This window comes from Pelobates fuscus, chromosome 12 (assembly GCF_036172605.1).
Source record: "Pelobates fuscus isolate aPelFus1 chromosome 12, aPelFus1.pri, whole genome shotgun sequence".
NCBI lineage: Eukaryota > Metazoa > Chordata > Amphibia > Anura > Pelobatidae > Pelobates > Pelobates fuscus.
This window is the reverse complement of record NC_086328.1, coordinates 22,027,909-22,050,910: the sequence shown is the minus strand read 5'-3', so window position 1 is coordinate 22,050,910 and position 23,002 is coordinate 22,027,909. Positions and strand designations below refer to the sequence as shown.

Sequence of the window (23,002 nt, the reverse complement as noted above, 5' to 3'; positions counted from 1 at the left end):
CATACACAAGGGTGACTCCTTACAAAAGCGTACTGAGGTCTTCGATACCTCACATTACCGGGCTTACGTCCCGACCATTACCGGGCTCCGTCCCGACCGTTACCGGGCTCCGTCCCGACCGTTACCGGGCTCCGTCCCGACCGTTACCGGGCTCCGTCCCGACCGTTACCGGGCTCCGTCCCGACCGTTACCGGGCTCCGTCCCGACCGTTACCGGGCTCCGTCCCGACCATTACCGGGCTCCGTCCCGACCATTACCGGGCTCCGTCCCGACCATTACCGGGCTCCGTCCCGACCATTACCGGGCTCCGTCCCGACCATTACCGGGCTCCGTCCCAACATTAAAGACCGTTCACCCCGGTCGATAAGAGGGTGACCCCTCTTCAGACCACTAGTCAAACTCCTAGTGGTACAGATTACTTGGTACCTGGGTGCCCCCCAGTTGTACGTGGAAGCCACTGTGTAGACACATACGCACTGACGTATACTCTGTCTCCCCACAGACGGGAAAAAATCATACTACCATTGTGTCAGACACTCCACAAGACCCTCATCAGAGGATGAGGAACCATTATCTCCATCGTCCTTAGAAATCATAGACGAACGGAGGGCAGAGGACTCTCCATCGGAGGAGGAGGTCTAGCAAGACATACCTCAGGAAGTCAGAGAACCCAACCAAGACCCGGAAGGGCTAAGGACATATAGATATTGGGGTCTAATCCCCACGCCCTAGGACGGGCTGATAACCACGGAGTACGATCTGTTACTGTATGCCAGATCGGAACACAATGGATACATGTATGTCGACAGCACCAAGAAAGGAGAGCTCACGGTGCTGCCAAAGCTCCACAGTACTATACCCAATAAGGGTGACCCCTTGGATAATTTGGAGACTACCGTACCACCCCATACGGGCTTACGTACAGACATTCCTGACCGTTCAGCAACCCCCTCCTCAGACCACTCCAGGAAATCTCTAAGTGGTACTGATGGAAACAGTTCCCGGAGAACCCCAGCGGTATGTGGAGACCCACTAGTGGCAATAAGTGTATTACCGTACCTGACACCTGTCTCGGTACCCCACAGACCGGAAGAGGGTCCCAACATGACCCCAGGATAGTCTTACCCGGTGCTAGTGGCGTAGGTACGAAGGGGTGACCACCGCTCCCTTGTCCAGGGCTTCTACCTTCAGAATATGCTCTGGCATTGCATGCACAGACCAGGGCACACTACATGCATGTGTTCCGACACCCCTACGCCCCAATTGAAGGACCCGTACGCCCTTCCCTTAACCGAGAAGGAGAACTCACTATACCGCCAAACTCCACAACTCTAGGACATATAAGGATGAACCATTAGATTATACATAGGGAGACTTACACGTCTCCCATACCAGGGTACGTCCCGGTCCTACGGAGGGTGTCCTCATTCTCAGACCACTATCCAGATCCTGCGAAAGTGGTACCGATTAATCGAAATGCTGGGTGACCCCGGTTATACACAGAGACACACTGAGGGGCAATAAGCGTACTGTTGTACAATCCTGACTCCCCAGACCGAAAGGGTGTGAACCAACAGGTCAGATTTCCCTCAATTCACCGACCAAATTTCCAGGTGAAGATTAAGCCGCCAGGGCAGCTCCGGGGGAAGAAGCCCTCTCCAAGAGGCTGGCTAACAAGTCGGACACCTTACCACCTAAACACCACGGGAAGGGCCCAACGCGACTTCCCCAAAGGGGAAAGAGAACACCCCGACTTAGCGGAACCGTCTCTAAGAACGTCCTGCACATTGAACATCTCAGACCCCTTCATCAGGGTACGAGGACTCCATTCTTCCCCTTCTCTGGAGATCATAAGAGAACGGAGAGTCTCCATCGGAAGAGGAAAAGTCAGAACCCGCCTGGCAAGAAAAGTTTCTTTTGGCACACTGGAAAACCTCGGTTGACTCGCGTACCACCAGACACCCATGATCATCCGAAAAGGGGTTTTGCCGAAGCACCGGGCACACCTTGCAAACCTCCGGCTTCGGGGAAAAGTACGAAACAAGCTCAGGATGGAATACCCATGTCATCTAGGAACGAACAAGATAATCCTCAACAGTGAGCTCGGTGTCACTACAGGGATATTCATGCCCCGATCAGACCGAGGTCCACGTAAAGTAGTAAAGAAGAAGACAGGAGACTCTCACGTCATCAACATAGGACAACCCAATGGTTTTGGGGACGTACCGACATCTCAGGAAGGAAGGTATAGATCTATTAGGAGACCTACTCCTCGAAAAGGTTTTTTGCAAAGTTAGATTTGAAAGGACACTTACCTACTGGCTCACTTAGTCCCTCAAGAAGTTTTGGAAGCTGGTCAGGACACACTGAAGAGCAAAGGGTATCCGCCGTAACACTTGCTGACCCTTGGCAAGCCCAATTCCTAACTGCGTAGACAAACGAGATTTATTGTCACAGTTCCTGGAATTGTTGGGATTCATAGTGATCAGAGCGGAGTCGGTTCGATTCCAGTTCCGAGTAACTACATATCTCTACTTCGGAATAGATGCCACATTGGACGGATTGCACCTTTCCCCACATCAGCGATAACGACTTTCGTAAGGAAATTCGACGGATATGACGGAAAGGCTCCATAGTACCTTGACTACTTCCCAGGACCACTTCACTGACGGGCCAGACATCGGCTGAAAGCTCACTGCATGAGATCCGGGCACACCTACGAAATTGGGATCAGAACGGCAAGGACTTCGATAGTACTCGTTACAGAGGTAAAGGAGCTAAGCGGGACTTCTAGAATGATTGTCTTTAATTGGGATCATCCTCTGCTTCTTCAGTTTTAACTTGCCTTCGGGCAGATCAAAGGGAGAACATCATCGATTGTTAACGCAGGAGCAGCTAGAGTTGGTGGATTGGTGTCTTCCAAGGGAGACTGGTATGTCAAGGGACTATCGCAACCAACTAGAGTCATGAGACTCATGGACAACAGGTATTCCCCGAAATGATTTATCCACATGGAACACTTGGAAGTCACGGGGGTATGGAAAGGGACTACGATCCTTTTATTACCCCTATCTACCTCGATATTGAATCTTGCCCATAATTTTTCATGACGGGCCGATCGGAACGATTCGACTGCTCCATTAACGGGATACGTTCCGTTATTTCGACAGTGCATAGTACGATTCACGACACTCCGGTCGATCAAGAACCTTTGATAGACCGTTTTTTCCGCGGGGTAGCATATGGTCCAAAACCATGAGTTAAAGTATCACTGTTGTGAGACTTTGATTGGGTTTGTTTCGGAACTAGTCAGATAACACGAACCTATCCCGCCGTCGGTCATAATCACATTATGTTGGATTTTCGTCGGATATCAGATCTTCTGGAGTTCGACGTATATGGCTTTTCGGTATCACCTGAAGGAAGGACCTCTACGGTTCTCGTAGAACTAAATCTTTTTTGCGTCCGTGTTTTACCCTGTTCCCGGCGTTTTTTTCCCAGTCTTTGTGCAGTTATAGCGGTGTTTGGTTATATGGAGATCCCGACAACACTTAGATTGACACATTAAGACATCGGTGGGGTTTATAACAACCATACAAGCCAGTTACCATGAACACTCCGTCTAGATGGGTTCACGGGTTGTCATCGTTAACGGGGGAGGAGACGTGCTTTAGGTACTCATTCGGTACAAGGCACGGCTGCTTCTCAGGCCTTCACGAGGGGCCTCTATATTTTTTACAGACGGCGAATTGGACACGGCGAGACAACTTCCGGATATTTATTTCGTCAACCGCACACGCATCCTTTCGATCATACCACAGCTTTAAAAATGCAAAATACGAAGCCTCCTGTCATGTGATAAAATTGTAGATTATGCCAACGTAGTGTACCTATAATCTTAATTTTAATAATGACAGGAGGCGAGTATTTTCCCTCCCTGTTTCCCTCCCTATACTCTGGGAAATTCTAATTTTTCTGGTTATCATTTTCAGTCTAATTATAAGATTTTGGATAGTTCAGTATATTTATGGGATGCTTATATAGTTGACGGATGTTACAGCCGTGGTGATTATTATAGTAAACCATGGTTGTTTAATGTTAAAAAATGTTAACGTAATATAAATATAGATGCATATAGTACTGTTTTTTAATGTGGACATCAGTTGGGTTCCATCACCTTTCACGTATTTCTGTTCTTTTCAGAGTAACCATCATAAAGATAAAGATCAAGATAAAGCTGGAAGGTTTTTTTTTTCAAGTCATGTTTCAAATTATGTTCTACACGTTACTCAAGATTATTATTTGAATTCCCTGACGTTATAATGGACTGTTTTCGCATCAAAGAAAGAGGAAATCATGTGACTGTCAGGGCTTTATATATGGATGTGATGCCTGTTACTGATTGGTTTAAAGTTTTCTAATTGACTTGTGCTGCTGGAGGCATAAAGTAAAGAAAGTTATGCAAAATACTCGCCTCCTGTCATTATTAAAATTAAGATTATAGGTACACTACGTTGGCATAATCTACAATTCTTGCTACCAATGCCAGCCTAAACCAACAATGGGAACGTTGACTACACAGAAGATGGAGACCAAAAACTGACTTACTGCTCTTGTTGCGCAAGGTCTCGGAGAAGAAGCTAGCAGCCTGCATGGCTGGCAGTGTTTTACATGAAATGTAGTCCATATAAGAACTGAAAAACTGCTCTACCTTTAAAGCATTGGTGGACAAAAGACAGAGGGATAGCGCCTGCTCTTGGTTTCAGAAAATATCTAATATTTTCTGGGTTCTGGAATTATATTTATAAAATTTATATACACATTTTATTGACTTGAACAGTGAAAGAAGGTTGAGTTGGCCATGATGAGATTCAAACCTGTAGCCTCAAGGTCTGAAAAGTAGCTCCGTGACTGACAGACACAGGAGTTTATAAAGGTTTTAAAAGGTTATAAAGGTTTACACACTAAACTAACCAATTTTACACCCAAAATAGCAAAGATTGTAAACTTTCGCCACTTCCGCTGCTCTAGTCTTTAATTTGCATTTCTCAAACGAGTGATTAAACCCTACAGCAGGCATCTCGAGCTTTGCCCCCCAGGATATTGCTAAACTACAACTCCCATGATTCTATTGCACTCAAAGAATCCTGTAAGTTGTAGGCCATCAATATCAGGAGATCCCTGCTCTGGAGTATCTGACTGTCACAGTGGGTGAAGTATAAACAAAGGCAAAGTTATTAAATGACACATTCTGATTCCCAGTATATGGTGCAGAAAACCAGAATGTTTCGCTAACACAGGCTTCCCCAAACTCCGGCCCTCCAGATGTTGCTGAACTACAACTCCCATGATTCTCAGCCTATTTCATTCATAGAATCATGGGAATTGTAGTTCAGCAACATCTGGAGGGCCGGAGTTTGGGGAAGCCTGTAGGTAACAGGTAAAGTGCATTATTTTTTATGCAAAAGGACGAATGTAGTTTGAGGACAGCACTAATACACAATTGTATCAGAGATGATTCTACAGTATCCCCAGGCAACTTACCTGCTGCTCCCAGAATTCCTTAGAAAACAGCGAACGGCAAAAGCAATTCTCCGCCAGCAGCCCCTTTAATGTTTTCAGCAAGCATGTCAATCTCTCCTGCAAGAAATCCACAATATAGCTATGGCAGCATCACGGGAACAGAAAAACACGTTTCCCGTTAAATTCTCAAAGAATGGCATTTATTACATAATTTTAAAGTGTTCAGCTAACCTCCAAGTAATAGTTAATACTCATTTATTTAGCTGAGATTTAAAAAAAAAAAAATTAAAATAGAATCACCAAAGTAAAAAAAGACAAAAAAAAAAATTGAGTAGACTTGTTTGGAGGAAACAATGTTCTGAGTATGTTTTCTCCTGACTGTGTTGGCAATCTTTACCGAATCCCGGCAAGTTCAATCAGGACGACTATCTCAGGAAATTGCATTCCCCTTCTAGCCATACCTAGCTACATTATTTCAACCTAGACCCAACTGTGTTACTTCCACTTTCTCCCCTCTAAAATCTTGATAATCCCCTGCCCTCCCTTTTTATTAGAAATAAAAGCAATAATAATAGTCCTTTATTTTGGGTTTGTACATAATATCTGCATGGAAATAGTAATATCTATGTGTCTAGGTTAAAAGGGTTACTCCAAGGAGAAGGATTGACTGGGGTGGCACAGAGGGGACTGGGCCATGCTGCCATTAGCTGGCTGTGCGTGCTGGAGTCAGTCATTTTGCACAGAAATGACATAAGGGTGCCTGGCACTTTGTTCCGTGCTGGTCAATAAACTGCAAGAGGTGTTGCTGCACCTCCAGCAGCCATGGGGTTAATCTTTGTATGTGCATTTCATAGTAAAGTGCTCCACATAGAGACTCCAGGCACCATGACTACATCATATCAATGACCAGAGATCTGCAGCTTTTGCAAGCTGTTTTTAGATAGGGATCGACCGATATTGATTTTTTTTTTGCGCAGATATCGATAATCTGTGAACTTTCAGGCCGATGGTCGATAACTTACCCTTACCCATACTCTGTACATTTACCATTTTTAAAAAATAAACAATTTCTACACAAATCTGCTGTTAACTGAACATGTTTATTATTTTTTTGCAAATCTTTTTTTTTTTAAATTAAAGTAAATGCACAAAATATACATGCCAATCAGAATTTTTTATGTTTTCCATAATATGTGTGTGTGTGTGTAGTGGATGCAGAGTGCGTGTTTATGTAGTGTGTATATAATGAATGCAGTGTGTGTTTGTGTAGTGTGTATATAATGAATGCAGTGTGTGTTTGTGTCGTGTGTATATAATGAATGCAGTGTGTGTTTGTGTAGTGTGTATATAATGAATGCAGTGTGCGAGTTTGTGTAGTGTGTATATAATGAATGCAGAGTGTGTGTTTGTGTAGTGTGTATATAATGAATGCAGAGTGCGAGTTTGTGTAGTGTGTATATAATGAATGCAGAGTGCGAGTTTGTGTAGTGTGTATATAATGAATGCAGAGTGCGAGTTTGTGTAGTGTGTATATAATGAATGCAGTGTGTGTTTGTGTAGTGTATATAATGAATGCAGTGTGTGTTTGTGTAGTGTATATAATGAATGCAGTGCGTGTTTATGTAGTTTGTATATAATGAATGCAGTGTGTGTTTGTGTAGTGCGTATATAATGAATGCAGTGTGTGTTTGTGCAGTGTGTATATAATGAATGCAGAGTGCGAGTTTGTGTAGTGTGTATATAATGAATGCAGAGTGTGTTTGTGTAGTGTGTATATAATGAATGCAGTGTGTGTTTGTGTAGTGTGTATATAATGAATGCAGTGTGTGTTTGTGTAGTGTGTATATAATGAATGCAGTGTGTGTTTGTGTAGTGCGTATATAATGAATGCAGTGTGTGTTTGTGCAGTGTGTATATAATGAATGCAGAGTGCGAGTTTGTGTAGTGTGTATATAATGAATGCAGTGTGTGTGTTTGTGTAGTGTGTATATAATGAATGCAGTGTGTGTTTGTGTAGTGCGTATATAATGAATGCAGTGCGTGTTTATGTAGTGTGTATATAATGAATGCAGTGCGTGTTTATGTAGTGTGTGTATAATGAATGCAGTGTGTGTTTGTGTAGTGCATAGAAACATAGAAACATAGAATGTGACGGCAGATAAGAACCATTCGGCCCATCTAGTCTGCCCAGTTTTCTAAATACTTTCATTAGTCCCTGGCATTATCTTATAGTTAGGATAGCCTTATGCCTATCCCACGCATGCTTAACCCCTTAAGGACACATGACGTGTGTGACACGTCATGATTCCCTTTTATTCCAGAAGTTTGGTCCTTAAGGGGTTAAACTCCTTTACTGTGTTAACCTCTACCACTTCAGCTGGAAGGCTATTCCATGCATCCACTACCCTCTCAGTAAAGTAATACTTCCTGATATTATTTTTAAACCTTTGTCCTTCTAATTTTAGACTATGTCCTCTGGTTGTGGTAGTTTTTCTTCTTTTAAATATAGTCTCCTCCTTTACTGTGTTGATTCCCTTTATGTATTTAAATGTTTCTATCATATCCCCCCTGTCTCGTCTTTCCACCAAGCTATACATGTTAAGATCCTTTAACCTTTCCTGGTAAGTTTTATCCTGCAATCCATGAACCAGTTTAGTAGCCCTTCTTTGAACTCTCTCTAAGGTATCAATATCCTTCTGAAGATATGGTCTCCAGTACTATGTACAGTACTCCAAGTGAGGTCTCACCAGTGTTCTGTACAATGGCATGAGCACTTCCCTCTTTCTACTGCTAATACCTCTCCCTATACAACCAAGCATTCTGCTAGCATTTCCTGCTGCTCTATTACATTGTCTGCCTACCTTTAAGTCATCAGAAATAATCACCCCTAAATCCCTTTCCTCAGATGTTGAGGTTAGGACTCTATCAAATATTCTGTACTCTGCCCTTGGGTTTTTACGTCCAAGATGCATTATCTTGCACTTATCCACATTAAATGTCAGTTGCCACAACTCTGACCATTTTTCTAGTTTACCTAAATCATTTGCCATTTGGCTTATCCCTCCTGGAACATCAACCCTGTTACCTATCTTAGTATCATCCGCAAAAAGACACACCTTACCATCAAGACCTTGTGCAATATCACTAATTAAAATATTAAAGAGAATGGGTCCAAGTACAGATCCCTGAGGTACCCCACTGGTGACAAGCCCAAGCTTCGAATATACTCCATTGACTACAACCCTCTGTTGCCTGTCACTCAGCCACTGCCTTACCCATTCAACAATATTGGAATCCAAACTCAAAGATTGCAGTTTATTGATAAGCCTTCTATGTGCAACAGTGTCAAAAGCCTTACTGAAATCTAGGTAAGCAATGTCTACTGCACCACCCTGATCTATAATTTTAGTTACCCAATCAAAAAAATCAATAAGATTAGTTTGGCATGATCTCCCTGAAGTAAACCCATGTTGTCTCTGATCTTGAAATCCATGTGTTTTTAGATGTTCAACAATCCTATCCTTTAACATGGTTTCCATCACTTTCCCCACTACTGAAGTAAGGCTTACTGGCCTATAGTTGCCCGACTCCTCCCTATTACCTTTCTTGTGAATGGGCACAACATTCGCTAACTTCCAATCTTCTGGGACTACTCCTGTTAACAATGATTGGTTAAATAAATCTGTTAATGGTTTTGCTAGTACACCACTAAGCTCTTTTAATAGCTTTGGGTGTATTCCATCAGGTCCCATTGACTTATTTGTCTTTACTTTTGACAGTTGAAATAGAACCTCTTCCTCTGTAAACTCACGTGTAATAAATGACTCATTTATCCTTTTTTTTAACAGAGGTCCCTTTCCTTTGCGTGTTTATATAATGAATGCAGTGTGTGTTTGTGTAGTGTGTATATAATGAATGCAGTGTGTGTTTGTGTAGTGCGTATATAATGAATGCAGTGTGTGTTTGTGTAGTGTGTATATAATGAATGCAGTGTGTGTTTGTGTAGTGCGTATATAATGAATGCAGTGCGTGTTTGTGTAGTGCGTATATAATGAATGCAGTGCGTGTTTGTGTAGTGCGTATATAATGAATGCAGTGCGTGTTTGTGTAGTGCGTATATAATGAATGCAGTGCGTGTTTGTGTAGTGCGTATATAATGAATGCAGTGCGTGTTTGTGTAGTGCGTATATAATGAATGCAGTGCGTGTTTGTGTAGTGCGTATATAATGAATGCAGTGCGTGTTTGTGTAGTGCGTATATAATGAATGCAGTGCGTGTTTGTGTAGTGTGTATATAATGAATGCAGTGTGTGTTTGTGTAGTGTGTAGATAGTGAATGCAGTGTGTGTTTGTGTAATGTGTAGATAGTGAATGCAGTGTGTGTGTTTGTGTAATGTGTAGATAGTGAATGCAGTGTGTGTGTTTGTGTAATGTGTAGATAGTGAATGCAGTGTGTGTGTTTGTGTAATGTGTAGATAGTGAATGCAGTGTGTGTGTTTGTGTAATGTGTAGATAGTGAATGCAGTGTGTGTGTTTGTGTAATGTGTAGATAGTGAATGCAGTGTGTGTGTTTGTGTAATGTGTAGATAGTGAATGCAGTGTGTGTGTTTGTGTAATGTGTAGATAGTGAATGCAGTGTGTGTGTTTGTGTAATGTGTAGATAGTGAATGCAGTGTGTGTGTGTGTGTAATGTGTAGATAGTGAATGCAGTGTGTGTGTTTGTGTAATGTGTAGATAGTGAATGCAGTGTGTGTGTTTGTGTAATGTGTAGATAGTGAATGCAGTGTGTGTGTTTGTGTAATGTGTAGATAGTGAATGCAGTGTGTGTGTTTGTGTAATGTGTAGATAGTGAATGCAGTGTGTGTGTTTGTGTAATGTGTAGATAGTGAATGCAGTGTGTGTGTTTGTGTAATGTGTAGATAGTGAATGCAGTGTGTGTGTTTGTGTAATGTGTAGATAGTGAATGCAGTGTGTGTGTTTGTGTAATGTGTAGATAGTGAATGCAGTGTGTGTGTTTGTGTAATGTGTAGATAGTGAATGCAGTGTGTGTGTTTGTGTAATGTGTAGATAGTGAATGCAGTGTGTGTGTTTGTGTAATGTGTAGATAGTGAATGCAGTGTGTGTGTTTGTGTAATGTGTAGATAGTGAATGCAGTGTGTGTGTTTGTGTAATGTGTAGATAGTGAATGCAGTGTGTGTGTTTGTGTAATGTGTAGATAGTGAATGCAGTGTGTGTGTTTGTGTAATGTGTAGATAGTGAATGCAGTGTGTGTGTTTGTGTAATGTGTAGATAGTGAATGCAGTGTGTGTGTTTGTGTAATGTGTAGATAGTGAATGCAGTGTGTGTGTTTGTGTAATGTGTAGATAGTGAATGCAGTGTGTGTGTTTGTGTAATGTGTAGATAGTGAATGCAGTGTGTGTGTTTGTGTAATGTGTAGATAGTGAATGCAGTGTGTGTGTTTGTGTAATGTGTAGATTGTGAATGCAGTGTGTGTGTTTGTGTAATGTGTAGATAGTGAATGCAGTGTGTGTGTTTGTGTAATGTGTAGATAGTGAATGCAGTGTGTGTGTTTGTGTAATGTGTAGATAGTGAATGCAGTGTGTGTGTTTGTGTAATGTGTAGATAGTGAATGCAGTGTGTGTGTTTGTGTAATGTGTAGATAGTGAATGCAGTGTGTGTGTTTGTGTAATGTGTAGATAGTGAATGCAGTGTGTGTGTTTGTGTAATGTGTAGATAGTGAATGCAGTGTGTGTGTTTGTGTAATGTGTAGATAGTGAATGCAGTGTGTGTGTTTGTGTAATGTGTAGATAGTGAATGCAGTGTGTGTGTTTGTGTAATGTGTAGATAGTGAATGCAGTGTGTGTGTTTGTGTAATGTGTAGATAGTGAATGCAGTGTGTGTGTTTGTGTAATGTGTAGATAGTGAATGCAGTGTGTGTGTTTGTGTAATGTGTAGATAGTGAATGCAGTGTGTGTGTTTGTGTAATGTGTAGATAGTGAATGCAGTGTGTGTGTTTGTGTAATGTGTAGATAGTGAATGCAGTGTGTGTGTTTGTGTAATGTGTAGATAGTGAATGCAGTGTGTGTGTTTGTGTAATGTGTAGATAGTGAATGCAGTGTGTGTGTTTGTGTAATGTGTAGATAGTGAATGCAGTGTGTGTGTTTGTGTAATGTGTAGATAGTGAATGCAGTGTGTGTGTTTGTGTAATGTGTAGATAGTGAATGCAGTGTGTGTGTTTGTGTAATGTGTAGATAGTGAATGCAGTGTGTGTGTTTGTGTAATGTGTAGATAGTGAATGCAGTGTGTGTGTTTGTGTAATGTGTAGATAGTGAATGCAGTGTGTGTGTTTGTGTAATGTGTAGATAGTGAATGCAGTGTGTGTGTTTGTGTAATGTGTAGATAGTGAATGCAGTGTGTGTGTTTGTGTAATGTGTAGATAGTGAATGCAGTGTGTGTGTTTGTGTAATGTGTAGATAGTGAATGCAGTGTGTGTGTTTGTGTAATGTGTAGATAGTGAATGCAGTGTGTGTGTTTGTGTAATGTGTAGATAGTGAATGCAGTGTGTGTGTTTGTGTAATGTGTAGATAGTGAATGCAGTGTGTGTGTTTGTGTAATGTGTAGATAGTGAATGCAGTGTGTGTGTTTGTGTAATGTGTAGATAGTGAATGCAGTGTGTGTGTTTGTGTAATGTGTAGATAGTGAATGCAGTGTGTGTGTTTGTGTAATGTGTAGATAGTGAATGCAGTGTGTGTGTTTGTGTAATGTGTAGATAGTGAATGCAGTGTGTGTGTTTGTGTAATGTGTAGATAGTGAATGCAGTGTGTGTGTTTGTGTAATGTGTAGATAGTGAATGCAGTGTGTGTGTTTGTGTAATGTGTAGATAGTGAATGCAGTGTGTGTGTTTGTGTAATGTGTAGATAGTGAATGCAGTGTGTGTGTTTGTGTAATGTGTAGATAGTGAATGCAGTGTGTGTGTTTGTGTAATGTGTAGATAGTGAATGCAGTGTGTGTGTTTGTGTAATGTGTAGATAGTGAATGCAGTGTGTGTGTTTGTGTAATGTGTAGATAGTGAATGCAGTGTGTGTGTTTGTGTAATGTGTAGATAGTGAATGCAGTGTGTGTGTTTGTGTAATGTGTAGATAGTGAATGCAGTGTGTGTGTTTGTGTAATGTGTAGATAGTGAATGCAGTGTGTGTGTTTGTGTAATGTGTAGATAGTGAATGCAGTGTGTGTGTTTGTGTAATGTGTAGATAGTGAATGCAGTGTGTGTGTTTGTGTAATGTGTAGATAGTGAATGCAGTGTGTGTGTTTGTGTAATGTGTAGATAGTGAATGCAGTGTGTGTGTTTGTGTAATGTGTAGATAGTGAATGCAGTGTGTGTGTTTGTGTAATGTGTAGATAGTGAATGCAGTGTGTGTGTTTGTGTAATGTGTAGATAGTGAATGCAGTGTGTGTGTTTGTGTAATGTGTAGATAGTGAATGCAGTGTGTGTGTTTGTGTAATGTGTAGATAGTGAATGCAGTGTGTGTGTTTGTGTAATGTGTAGATAGTGAATGCAGTGTGTGTGTTTGTGTAATGTGTAGATAGTGAATGCAGTGTGTGTGTTTGTGTAATGTGTAGATAGTGAATGCAGTGTGTGTGTTTGTGTAATGTGTAGATAGTGAATGCAGTGTGTGTGTTTGTGTAATGTGTAGATAGTGAATGCAGTGTGTGTGTTTGTGTAATGTGTAGATAGTGAATGCAGTGTGTGTGTTTGTGTAATGTGTAGATAGTGAATGCAGTGTGTGTGTTTGTGTAATGTGTAGATAGTGAATGCAGTGTGTGTGTTTGTGTAATGTGTAGATAGTGAATGCAGTGTGTGTGTTTGTGTAATGTGTAGATAGTGAATGCAGTGTGTGTGTTTGTGTAATGTGTAGATAGTGAATGCAGTGTGTGTGTTTGTGTAATGTGTAGATAGTGAATGCAGTGTGTGTGTTTGTGTAATGTGTAGATAGTGAATGCGTAGATAGTAATAATGTAATGTGTAGATAGTGTAATGTGTATATAGTGAATGCAGTGTATCTTTGTGTAATGTGTATATACAGGGAGTGCAGAATTATTAGGCAAGTTGTATTTTTGAGGATTAATTTTATTATTGAACAACAACCATGTTCTCAATGAACTCAAAAAACTCATTAATATCAAAGCTGAATATTTTTGGAAGTAGTTTTTAGTTTGTTTTTAGTTATAGCTATTTTAGGGGGATATCTGTGTGTGCAGGTGACTATTACTGTGCATAATTATTAGGCAACTTAACAAAAAACAAATATATACCCATTTCAATTATTTATTTTTACCAGTGAAACCAATATAACATCTCAACATTCACAAATATACATTTCTGACATTCAAAAACATAACAAAAACAAATCAGTGACCAATATAGTTACCTTTCTTTGCAAGGACACTCAAAAGCCTGCCATCCATGGATTCTGTCAGTGTTTTGATCTGTTCACCATCAACATTGCGTGCAGCAGCAACCACAGCCTCCCAGACACTGTTCAGAGAGGTGTACTGTTTTCCCTCCTTGCAAATCTCACATTTGATGATGGACCACAGGTTCTCAATGGGGTTCAGATCAGGTGAACAAGGAGGCCATGTCATTAGATTTTCTTCTTTTATACCCTTTCTTGCCAGCCACGCTGTGGAGTACTTGGACGCGTGTGATGGAGCATTGTCCTGCATGAAAATCATGTTTTTCTTGAAGGATGCAGACTTTTTCCTGTACCACTGCTTGAAGAAGGTGTCTTCCAGAAACTGGGAGTTGAGCTTGACTCCATCCTCAACCCGAAAAGGCCCCACAAGCTCATCTTTGATGATCCCAGCCCAAACCAGTACTCCACCTCCACCTTGCTGGCGTCTGAGTCGGACTGGAGCTCTCTGCCCTTTACCAATCCATCCATCTGGCCCATCAAGACTCACTCTCATTTCATCAGTCCATAAAACCTTAGAAAAATCAGTCTTGAGATATTTCTTGGCCCAGTCTTGACGTTTCAGCTTGTGTGTCTTGTTCAGTGGTGGTCGTCTTTCAGCCTTTCTTACCTTGGCCATGTCTCTGAGTATTGCACACCTTGTGCTTTCGGGCACTCCAGTGATGTTGCAGCTCTGAAATATGGCCAAACTGGTGGCAAGTGGCATCTTGGCAGCTGCACGCTTGACTTTTCTCAGTTCATGGGCAGTTATTTTGCGCCTTGGTTTTTCCACACGCTTCTTGCGACCCTGTTGACTATTTTGAATGAAACGCTTGATTGTTCGATGATCACGCTTCAGAAGCTTTGCAATTTTAAGAGTGCTGCATCCCTCTGCAAGATATCTCACTATTTTTGACTTTTCTGAGCCTGTCAAGTCCTTCTTTTGACCCAGTTTGCCAAAGGAAAGGAAGTTGCCTAATAATTATGCACACCTAATATAGGGTGTTGATGTCATTAGACCACACCCCTTCTCATTACAGAGATGCACATCACCTAATATGCTTAATTGGTAGTAGGCTTTCGAGCCTATACAGCTTGGAGTAAGACAACTTGCATAAAGGAGGATGTGGTCAAAATACTCATTTGCCTAATAATTCTGCACGCAGTGTAGTGAATGCAGTGTGTGTTTGTGTATTTTGTATATAGTGAATGCAGTGTGTGTTTGTGTATTTTGTATATAGTGAATGCAGTGTGTGTTTGTGTATTTTGTATATAGTGAATGCAGTGTGTGTTTGTGTATTTTGTATATAGTGAATGCAGTGTGTGTTTGTGTATTTTGTATATAGTGAATGCAGTGTGTGTTTGTGTATTTTGTATATAGTGAATGCAGTGTGTGTTTGTGTATTTTGTCTATAACGAATGCAGAATGCGTGTATAGTGAATGCAGTGTGTAGTGTGTGTATAGTGAGTGCAGTGTGTGTTTGTTTGTGCAGTGTGTGTTTGTTTGTGCAGTGTGTGTTTGTTTGTGCAGTGTGTGTTTGTTTGTGCAGTGTGTGTTTGTTTGTGCAGTGTGTGTTTGTGCAGTGTGTGTTTGTTTGTAATGTGTGTAAAATGGGGGGGGGGGGGCATTGTTATTTTTTGTACTTTTTGTTTGAGTGCTTCTTACCTGGCCAGGGAGAAGGGGGGGGGGGGGGAAGAGGCGGCATTCCCTTGGGGGCCTACAGCGGTCCTTGGGGGGACAATTAAAAGCATGCATGTTTTCATTTAGGGTATATCTACCAAACAGTGATTTTTATTTGGGCAGTGGAGTGTCCCTGTAAGGAGATCCTTGTTTTCAGCTACCAATGATTAAGCCCTTGATGTGTGTTACATTGAAAGTTTCTCATAGCCATGGAAGCATTTTATTTAGGAAACCAAAACATACTGAACAACCTTTGTTACACCAGGAAGAGAGATTATTTACTGTAAACCATTTTGTATTACAGATTCAATAAATATAATATTGTATTTAATGCATCCTCTGTCTAATAGTTTTGTAGTGAATACTCAAAACAAAGTCAATTAAGTATGCCCTATAAGGCGTCAATTCCACTCTGCCCAAACAGAACCCTTGCCTAATCAGAACTAATCAATGGTAAAACTCTGAGCCAGACTCCGAGACCACTTCACATCCTGCCGAAATTCACGCACAACGCGCTCATGGCTGTCCACCAAAATTAAGGAGATACTTGGCAATGAACTGGGTGCAAAGATTCTCACAAATACTAAATTCGATTGATTGTGAGAATCAAGATAAGTTTGGAATGTAGAGGAGCCAAGAGGAAAACTGGGGCGGCTAAAAAAAAACCCGAAAAAAAACAAAACAACACCCTAACAATAAAGAAACAGAATAAAAGTTAAAACCCACACAGATAGTCTGCCATCAACAAACACAAAGATAAAGCACCGTGCTTACAACAGCAGTAGGCCAGAGCGCAGGTAACGTTCTTTGTTTTTAGTCTGCCATCAACGTAAGATAGAACTACAAAAACACAGACAAAAAGGAATTAAAAGGATATATTTGTACTACTCATACATCATGGAGCTAGAATAGCCAGCTATAAACTATAAAACAAGGTTACCTCCACATTCTCAGGGACACATAAAATGTTGTCCTATTAATGAAAACGCATAAAAAAGGCTGCCTTGCAGTATGTATAATGCATATGCTGCAGGCTTCTTTATTGCCTAATTACTTAATCTTATACACCTTTTTCTGAATTCTACATACTACAGGGATACCCTTTTCATGTGCTGCCCATCAATATGTATATGTGATATGTGTCCCAGAAAACATGGTGGATCTGGTCACCCTGACTATAAAAGGCACTGTACGGGATATGTAGCATACTCAGTCAGTGGGTAAATTTTATGCAAGATACTGGAATTCCAAGTCCCTTAAGCAACCTCCAAACGAGCCAAGGATTAGGCAAATCATTTCTTTATTAGCCAAAAGTATTAAGGCAAAAATAAGTAGAAAGGATTTCCAAACTGTGTGTGGTTCAATTGTGACATCCTTTTAATTAATTTTTTATTACAACGTTTAAACTATGAGATGCCTGCCTGTATGTTTTTGTAGTTCAATTCTACCTTTACGGCAGACAGTATTTGTGTATAGTAAATATTTCACATATCTGTGTAGGCTTTACCTTTTATTTTGCTTCTTTAAATTCGACTGCTTGCCCAAGTTGGCAACAAGCATACTCTGCTTCTACCAGATTCCAATGAGGTGCCCAGTGTAGTACCTAAAACTCAAATCTGTACTGTAACTCCTCCCACTAGTGTGAATGCTTACCATTTGGTCCTGGCTCAGCACTGCTCCATGTGCACAGTCCGCAGACTTCTGGCATATCCGCTGGATATTTGACACAGCTGCTCTTGCAGTCACGATACCAGCTGGTAATCCCAAGTGTAAGGCCTGATCGCGCAATGCGGATGCTGAAAGAAAGAAAAGGTCATATTGAGTCGTGTGTGTGTGTCCCAAGGACATAATTTAGAACTGAAAACAAACAGACAGCAGATTAACACAAGACATTTGTATATACATTTGAACAGGAGCATAAATATTCTTATTTCCCAATACAATCTATGGTTTCAAATTAAAATTTATTATAATTTAATTAAAATCAAATAGATCTATATACAAGTCAAAAAAATTACATAGATAAGAGAAATGGCAATCTCACCAACAAATACTGAGTTATATGCAGGAGACTCTTCAGCCGTTCCAGATTCAAGTCCGTTACTTCTGCAAATCTTCTTACATGGAAGGGACAAAACCTAAAAATAAATTGTGTTACTGGATTTCACAGCACAGCATTTTAAAGGAATACTTAAGGCACCAAAACAGCTTTAGCTTATTTTTTTTAGCTTTAGTTTTGGTGTATAGATCATGCCCCTGCAAGGTCAGTCAATGGGACTTGAAGTAAAATAGGATGGGCTCTATGATTGGCTGAGAGTGTTGGCTTATCCCATTCAGTCTATCACAGCCACTCATAGCAGCTCAGACTAATGCTTTCTCACTAGCCCAAGAAGCATACAAGGAATGGGCCACTGAGGACTCTTGTTTAGCATTAAAACTGGAAAGATGGCATCAGACACTATAATCACTCCTGTGTGTTATTAAAGTTCAATTTACAGAGCAGGAGATAAAAACTTCTAAAGTAATGTATCATCTGATTGAAAATAAAATAATTGTTTTTTATGCAGGCTGTGTCAGGACAGGTGTAGCTAGGGTTGCATAAACAGAAACAAAAATGACGCCTAATGGCATTGAGCAGTGAGACCATAGGAGAAAAATGAGTAGGGTCTGATGGCCACTAGTCACCTCTTCCTCTGCAAGGCGCTTCTGCTAGCTCCCCTAAGCTAAACCTTGCAGTGCAGAGATGGCTCAGAGTGGCAGTTGAGAGCTCTTAGCCAGTGAGCCAAACACTGTACCACTAGCCTTAGCTCAGTGCTGCAGTGTCTGGCTTCTCTCAAGCAAAACCAAATAAATGACAGTTCTCACCTCCGACAGCAAACGATCGGGGTCCTGATTACAACTTATCAGATACAGAGCAGCCTCCTGGACACTTTGACCGTTTTCTAGAGATGTTCTGCTTTCCTTCGGCCAGCTAGCTGAACAAGTAATAAACAAGTAATTTAGAATGCAAGATTGCAAAGGTTTTAAACACATAATGAATAAAATTAAATCATATGAACCGCAATTATATTAGGAAATACTAATCAGAGAGCAGACAAAGTTGGGAAATGTAAGCCCAAACAGCAAAATTTAATTAAAAAACAACAACCATGTTTTCCCCCCCATACATTTTTGCAACTCTGTAGTCGTCTCAGTGGTTACTCAATAACCCCTTATGCAGTCATGACCATCAAGCTACACAGATTGGCACATAAAGCAAATCAAATATTAAGGAAGGATGGGCAAACAGGAGATCCCCAGATGTAGAACTACAACTTCCATGATGCTTTGCCATTCTAAAGGCTGGGAAAGCCTGATGGCAGTTTTACAATGTATGAGGCTGTATCAATTGTCCAGCCCAAGCCAACAACCTTTACAATGTCAAAAAAAGTCCAATATATTAAGGGGATGTTCTACCTTGAAAAATAATTAAACCGACTCTCCAAGCACCATAAACACTACAATTTCCTGCAGTGGTTATGTTAATGAGAAGCTCTCCTTGAAATCTTGCATTTTAAGTTTTATATGTAATTTCGTGAATTTAATCTCCATGTCTGGCATACAAGCGCCATCCTGCTGCCCCATTATGTCATCCATTTATCGTACTGAATGAGAAGACTTTTAGGGTCAGTCTCCTTCACTTGAAAGAACTGTGCTCTAAGTGTCAACACTCACAACAAAGCACATGGTAATGAAGACTCATGACTTAACTGGAGTGAGTAAGCTAACGCCAACTAAGTGCCTTTGCAGCTTAAAGAGGCATCGTCACAGTCTGGGGACTTTGCATATTTTGGGGACTGCTCCGCTTGGTGTCCGGGAGGTGCAGGGGAGGGTGAGGTTTACTTACAGGACTTGATCCCTTGTGGTCGCCACTATCTTCAACCAGTCTGTCCAGTTCAGCTCCTGGAACTTCATCTGCCAGGAGCCTTTTTTGCACGAGAGTACAACACTGAGGTCTATGGAGAATCCGTAAGACCACCAGATCCTCATAGAGAAGCATTTGATTGGACCATTCTACCAGGCTGCCTTAGTAACGTTTGCCGGGGTTGCAACTAGCCGCCACCACCACGAGCAAATGTACAGTGTTTAAAGCACACATGCTCAGACTCTTATCACCAATACCACATCTAAAAGCAGAAGTGTTCATGGTGAATGGAGTAGTGGTTCTAGTGATTAGTGACCCATTAAAGGAACACTATAGGGTCAGAAACACAAACATGTATTCCTGACCCTATAGTATTAAAACCACCATCTATCTCTCTCCCCTACCCGAATAATCAGAAGTGTTGTTCCGAGCCAATCACAATGCTTCCCCATAGGATTGGCTGAGACTGTCAAGGAGGCAGATCAGGGGCAGAGCCAGCAGAAGTCAAACACAGCCCTGGCCAATCAGCATCTCCTCATAGAGACAAATTGAATCAATGCATTGCTATGTGGAAAGTTCAGCGTCTGCATGCAGAGGGTGGGGACACTGAATGGCAGTGCTGCTTACTCTGCAGCACTGCCCAAGGAAGCAGCTTTAGCAGCCATCTGAGGAGTGGCCAGTGGAGTTATCACTAGGGTGTAATGTAAACACTGCATTTTCTCTAAAACTAAATTGCAGTGTTTACTGCAAAAAGCCTGAAGGTAATGATTCTACTCACCAGAACAAATACAATAAGCTGTAGTTGTTCTGGTGACTATATCGTCCTTTTAAGGCATTATTACTTTGCAAAGTTTCAATAAAAGGTGACAGGCTCTCTGCAAAACAGCAAGCCAGTATTAATTGTATCATATTGGGCAGGTCACCAATTCTAAATAATGCATGCTTCAGTGTTATATCAAAAGGAGAACAAATTAAATATTAACAAATCCAGTAAAGACTCAGCAACTTTAAAACAAATCTTAAGGAAAAAATGTGAACTGTTGATTTCATTATCAGTGATGGGTTTGGCAACATTTCGATCATGTAGGTTCTAAACTGGCAAGGGAATTTCACTTCTTTATCCAGCCAAATCTTTTTTTTTTTTGGCAAACCATGGAGAAGAGATGCTCTGTGCAGGAACAGCCAAAGTAACCATCACATTGTGTGGGCACTGCTGGATATTCTGAAATTTGGCCCCCCAAACCGTCAGCTGTGCATTGATAGCTGGTTGACACATCAAATGCTTTACTTGCGCCCCGTTTTTTTTTTTGCTCTCCATCAAATGCTTTGCTGCCTGATTCCCAGACTTTATGAGGAACGCAAGACAAACTTTCGGGTGCGTGTTGTAAAATGGACACACTCTAGGTATTTTTTAAATCTTTACATATTCTTACATTTAAGTCTTCCCTGTGATCTCTGTGAAATCAGGACTCTGCTAAAGAAACATCTTGAAGGAGTTCCACTGCATCAAGGACACTCGGTCAGTGGGACACTTACCCGTGTTCAGGCTTTAGTGAGCACGTCATTTTATTTTCTAAGAATGCTTATGGTTTTTACAGCAAAACAGTCATTTACTACTTTCCTTGTTAAAAAGGGCAGTATGAATGAAGAGACTGGTGTTGGGTTTTGTTTGTCCAAAGTCTTATTCATCAGTGTTTACTAACTAAATAACATTGTGAACATCTGGGCTTTTTAAATGAAAGTTCCTGTAGATCATGGGTCCTCAAACTCTGGCCCCCCAGATGTTGCTGAACTACAACTCCCATGATTCTCTGCCTACCTATGTAATTCAAAGAATCATGGGAGTTGTAGTTCAGCAACATCTGGGGGGCCAGAGTTTGAGGACCCATGCTGTAGAAAGAGCAAGGATATGTATAACATATGATGAGTATATATTAAAAGGTTGCCAGATCAGACGTGCTTACTTGAACTCTCAGCACTTCATGCTGTTGGAGGGGGCATGAAGAGGGCTGCCCTGCAGGCTGAGTACTTGTGGTGTAGGAGTAAAATAAAAAATGTGATCAAGACAAATTTCTCACCCTTTGATTATTTATTTTCTCATGTAGCTCATGAATGCTACATCTCAGGGCAGCACTTTTCATGCACTCCCCAGCAGCATGCAGAAAATATTATATCCAATAAAACATGTGAAACCCTGATGTGAAGTGTTGAGGCATGCAAGCATATATTTTAAGCTAATGTTAAAAAAAATAGACATAAAAAGACAGTGTTATATAGATATACCAAGAACATCTGCCAGGGTCCTTTTCTGCGCACAGGAGGTGGACATTGGCAAACTAGACATCTCCAAAGCATGGAGCACTATCCCATCTGCATAGAGCACTCACTTCCGCACCACGTGACGGCCACAGCGCGCCCAGCGTCCATGCACGTCACGTCCGACCGAGATCGCCATCTTGGTACAGGCAACGAATAGTTATTTAATAAATATAAAGATGAGGATGTATTTCTCTTGCATGAACTTAGAGATTAGATGTCCATAGGGGGTCATATAAAGAAAACATATTCGTTGCCACGATTTAGAGAAAGTGAGGAGAATAAAAGTGTTTTAATTTATATCAGTGTGTACCTTTTGTGTGTGTTGATATGGGAGTGGGTTGTGTATATGTGTACTTGAACATGTCAGTCAGGGTGGGTTCATTTATTTATTATTATTTTATTTCAAACAACATCCCAAATTTGCTTGGACCTCACCTATTTGCTCTAACAAAGCATGGAGCAGCACCTACCCACCCACAGGGTGTACAGAGTTAGGCTGTCGCCCAAAAGCCAATAAGGATCCACTTAAATCAAAAGTACTCCAACTCTAGTGTATCTGTGGTGGAATCTCGGTAAAAATAAATTTAGTAGGCCGAGATTACCACGTGGCATGTGTACGTGCATATGCTGACGTATCGATCAGTTGGTTGCACGAGGCAAGATACGATCAGTAGTGTACGGAGCATGTGCAAGAATACAGGATATAGTATTCCCCTCCTCCATTGTGCTGGACAAGCCATGCGGTCAAACAGGAAGTTAATTCTTATTTGTGTTGATTGGTTAAGAGAATGTGCGGGTGGAGCTTAATATGGGAGGAGTTATATGCCTGTATAAGGAGCCTGCACTATTGTCCGGGGCTCAGAACTTGTGGTATTTTGGTGACGCTAGTCCCTCTGAGTCCCGATCGGTGATCCAATAAAGAATCTCTTCCTTCCTGAAGAAACCTGTGTCCATCTCTCTGTGCTTGGCTTCCGTCAGTTTCTCCGGTATCATATCCTTGTAGCAGTGTTCTATATTTAAGTTAGTGAAGTAAACTGCAACCTTTCAAAAAGGTAATAAACTGGTGTAACCAGTCGAAACATTGACGTACACCTTGAACACTCAATAACAGGACAAAGACACTCCT

At 41.2% G+C, this 23,002-nt stretch overlaps 1 protein-coding gene across 1 annotated transcript in view; it reads right to left on the bottom strand.

Moving 5' to 3' along the window:
- FANCA (FA complementation group A) overlaps positions 1-21,942 on the bottom strand; it is a 56,502-nt gene extending 34,560 nt beyond the window's left edge. Inside the window, exons 1-5 of the mRNA XM_063437904.1 lie at positions 21,841-21,942; positions 18,519-18,628; positions 17,698-17,791; positions 17,307-17,449; positions 5,545-5,640 (exon numbers count right to left, since the gene is read on the bottom strand). Of these exons, the coding sequence (XP_063293974.1) occupies positions 5,545-5,640; positions 17,307-17,449; positions 17,698-17,791; positions 18,519-18,628; positions 21,841-21,901 (504 nt within the window). The 5' untranslated portion in view covers positions 21,902-21,942. The remainder of the gene's footprint in view (positions 1-5,544; positions 5,641-17,306; positions 17,450-17,697; positions 17,792-18,518; positions 18,629-21,840) is intronic.
- Between the last annotated feature and the right edge of the window lie 1,060 nt (positions 21,943-23,002).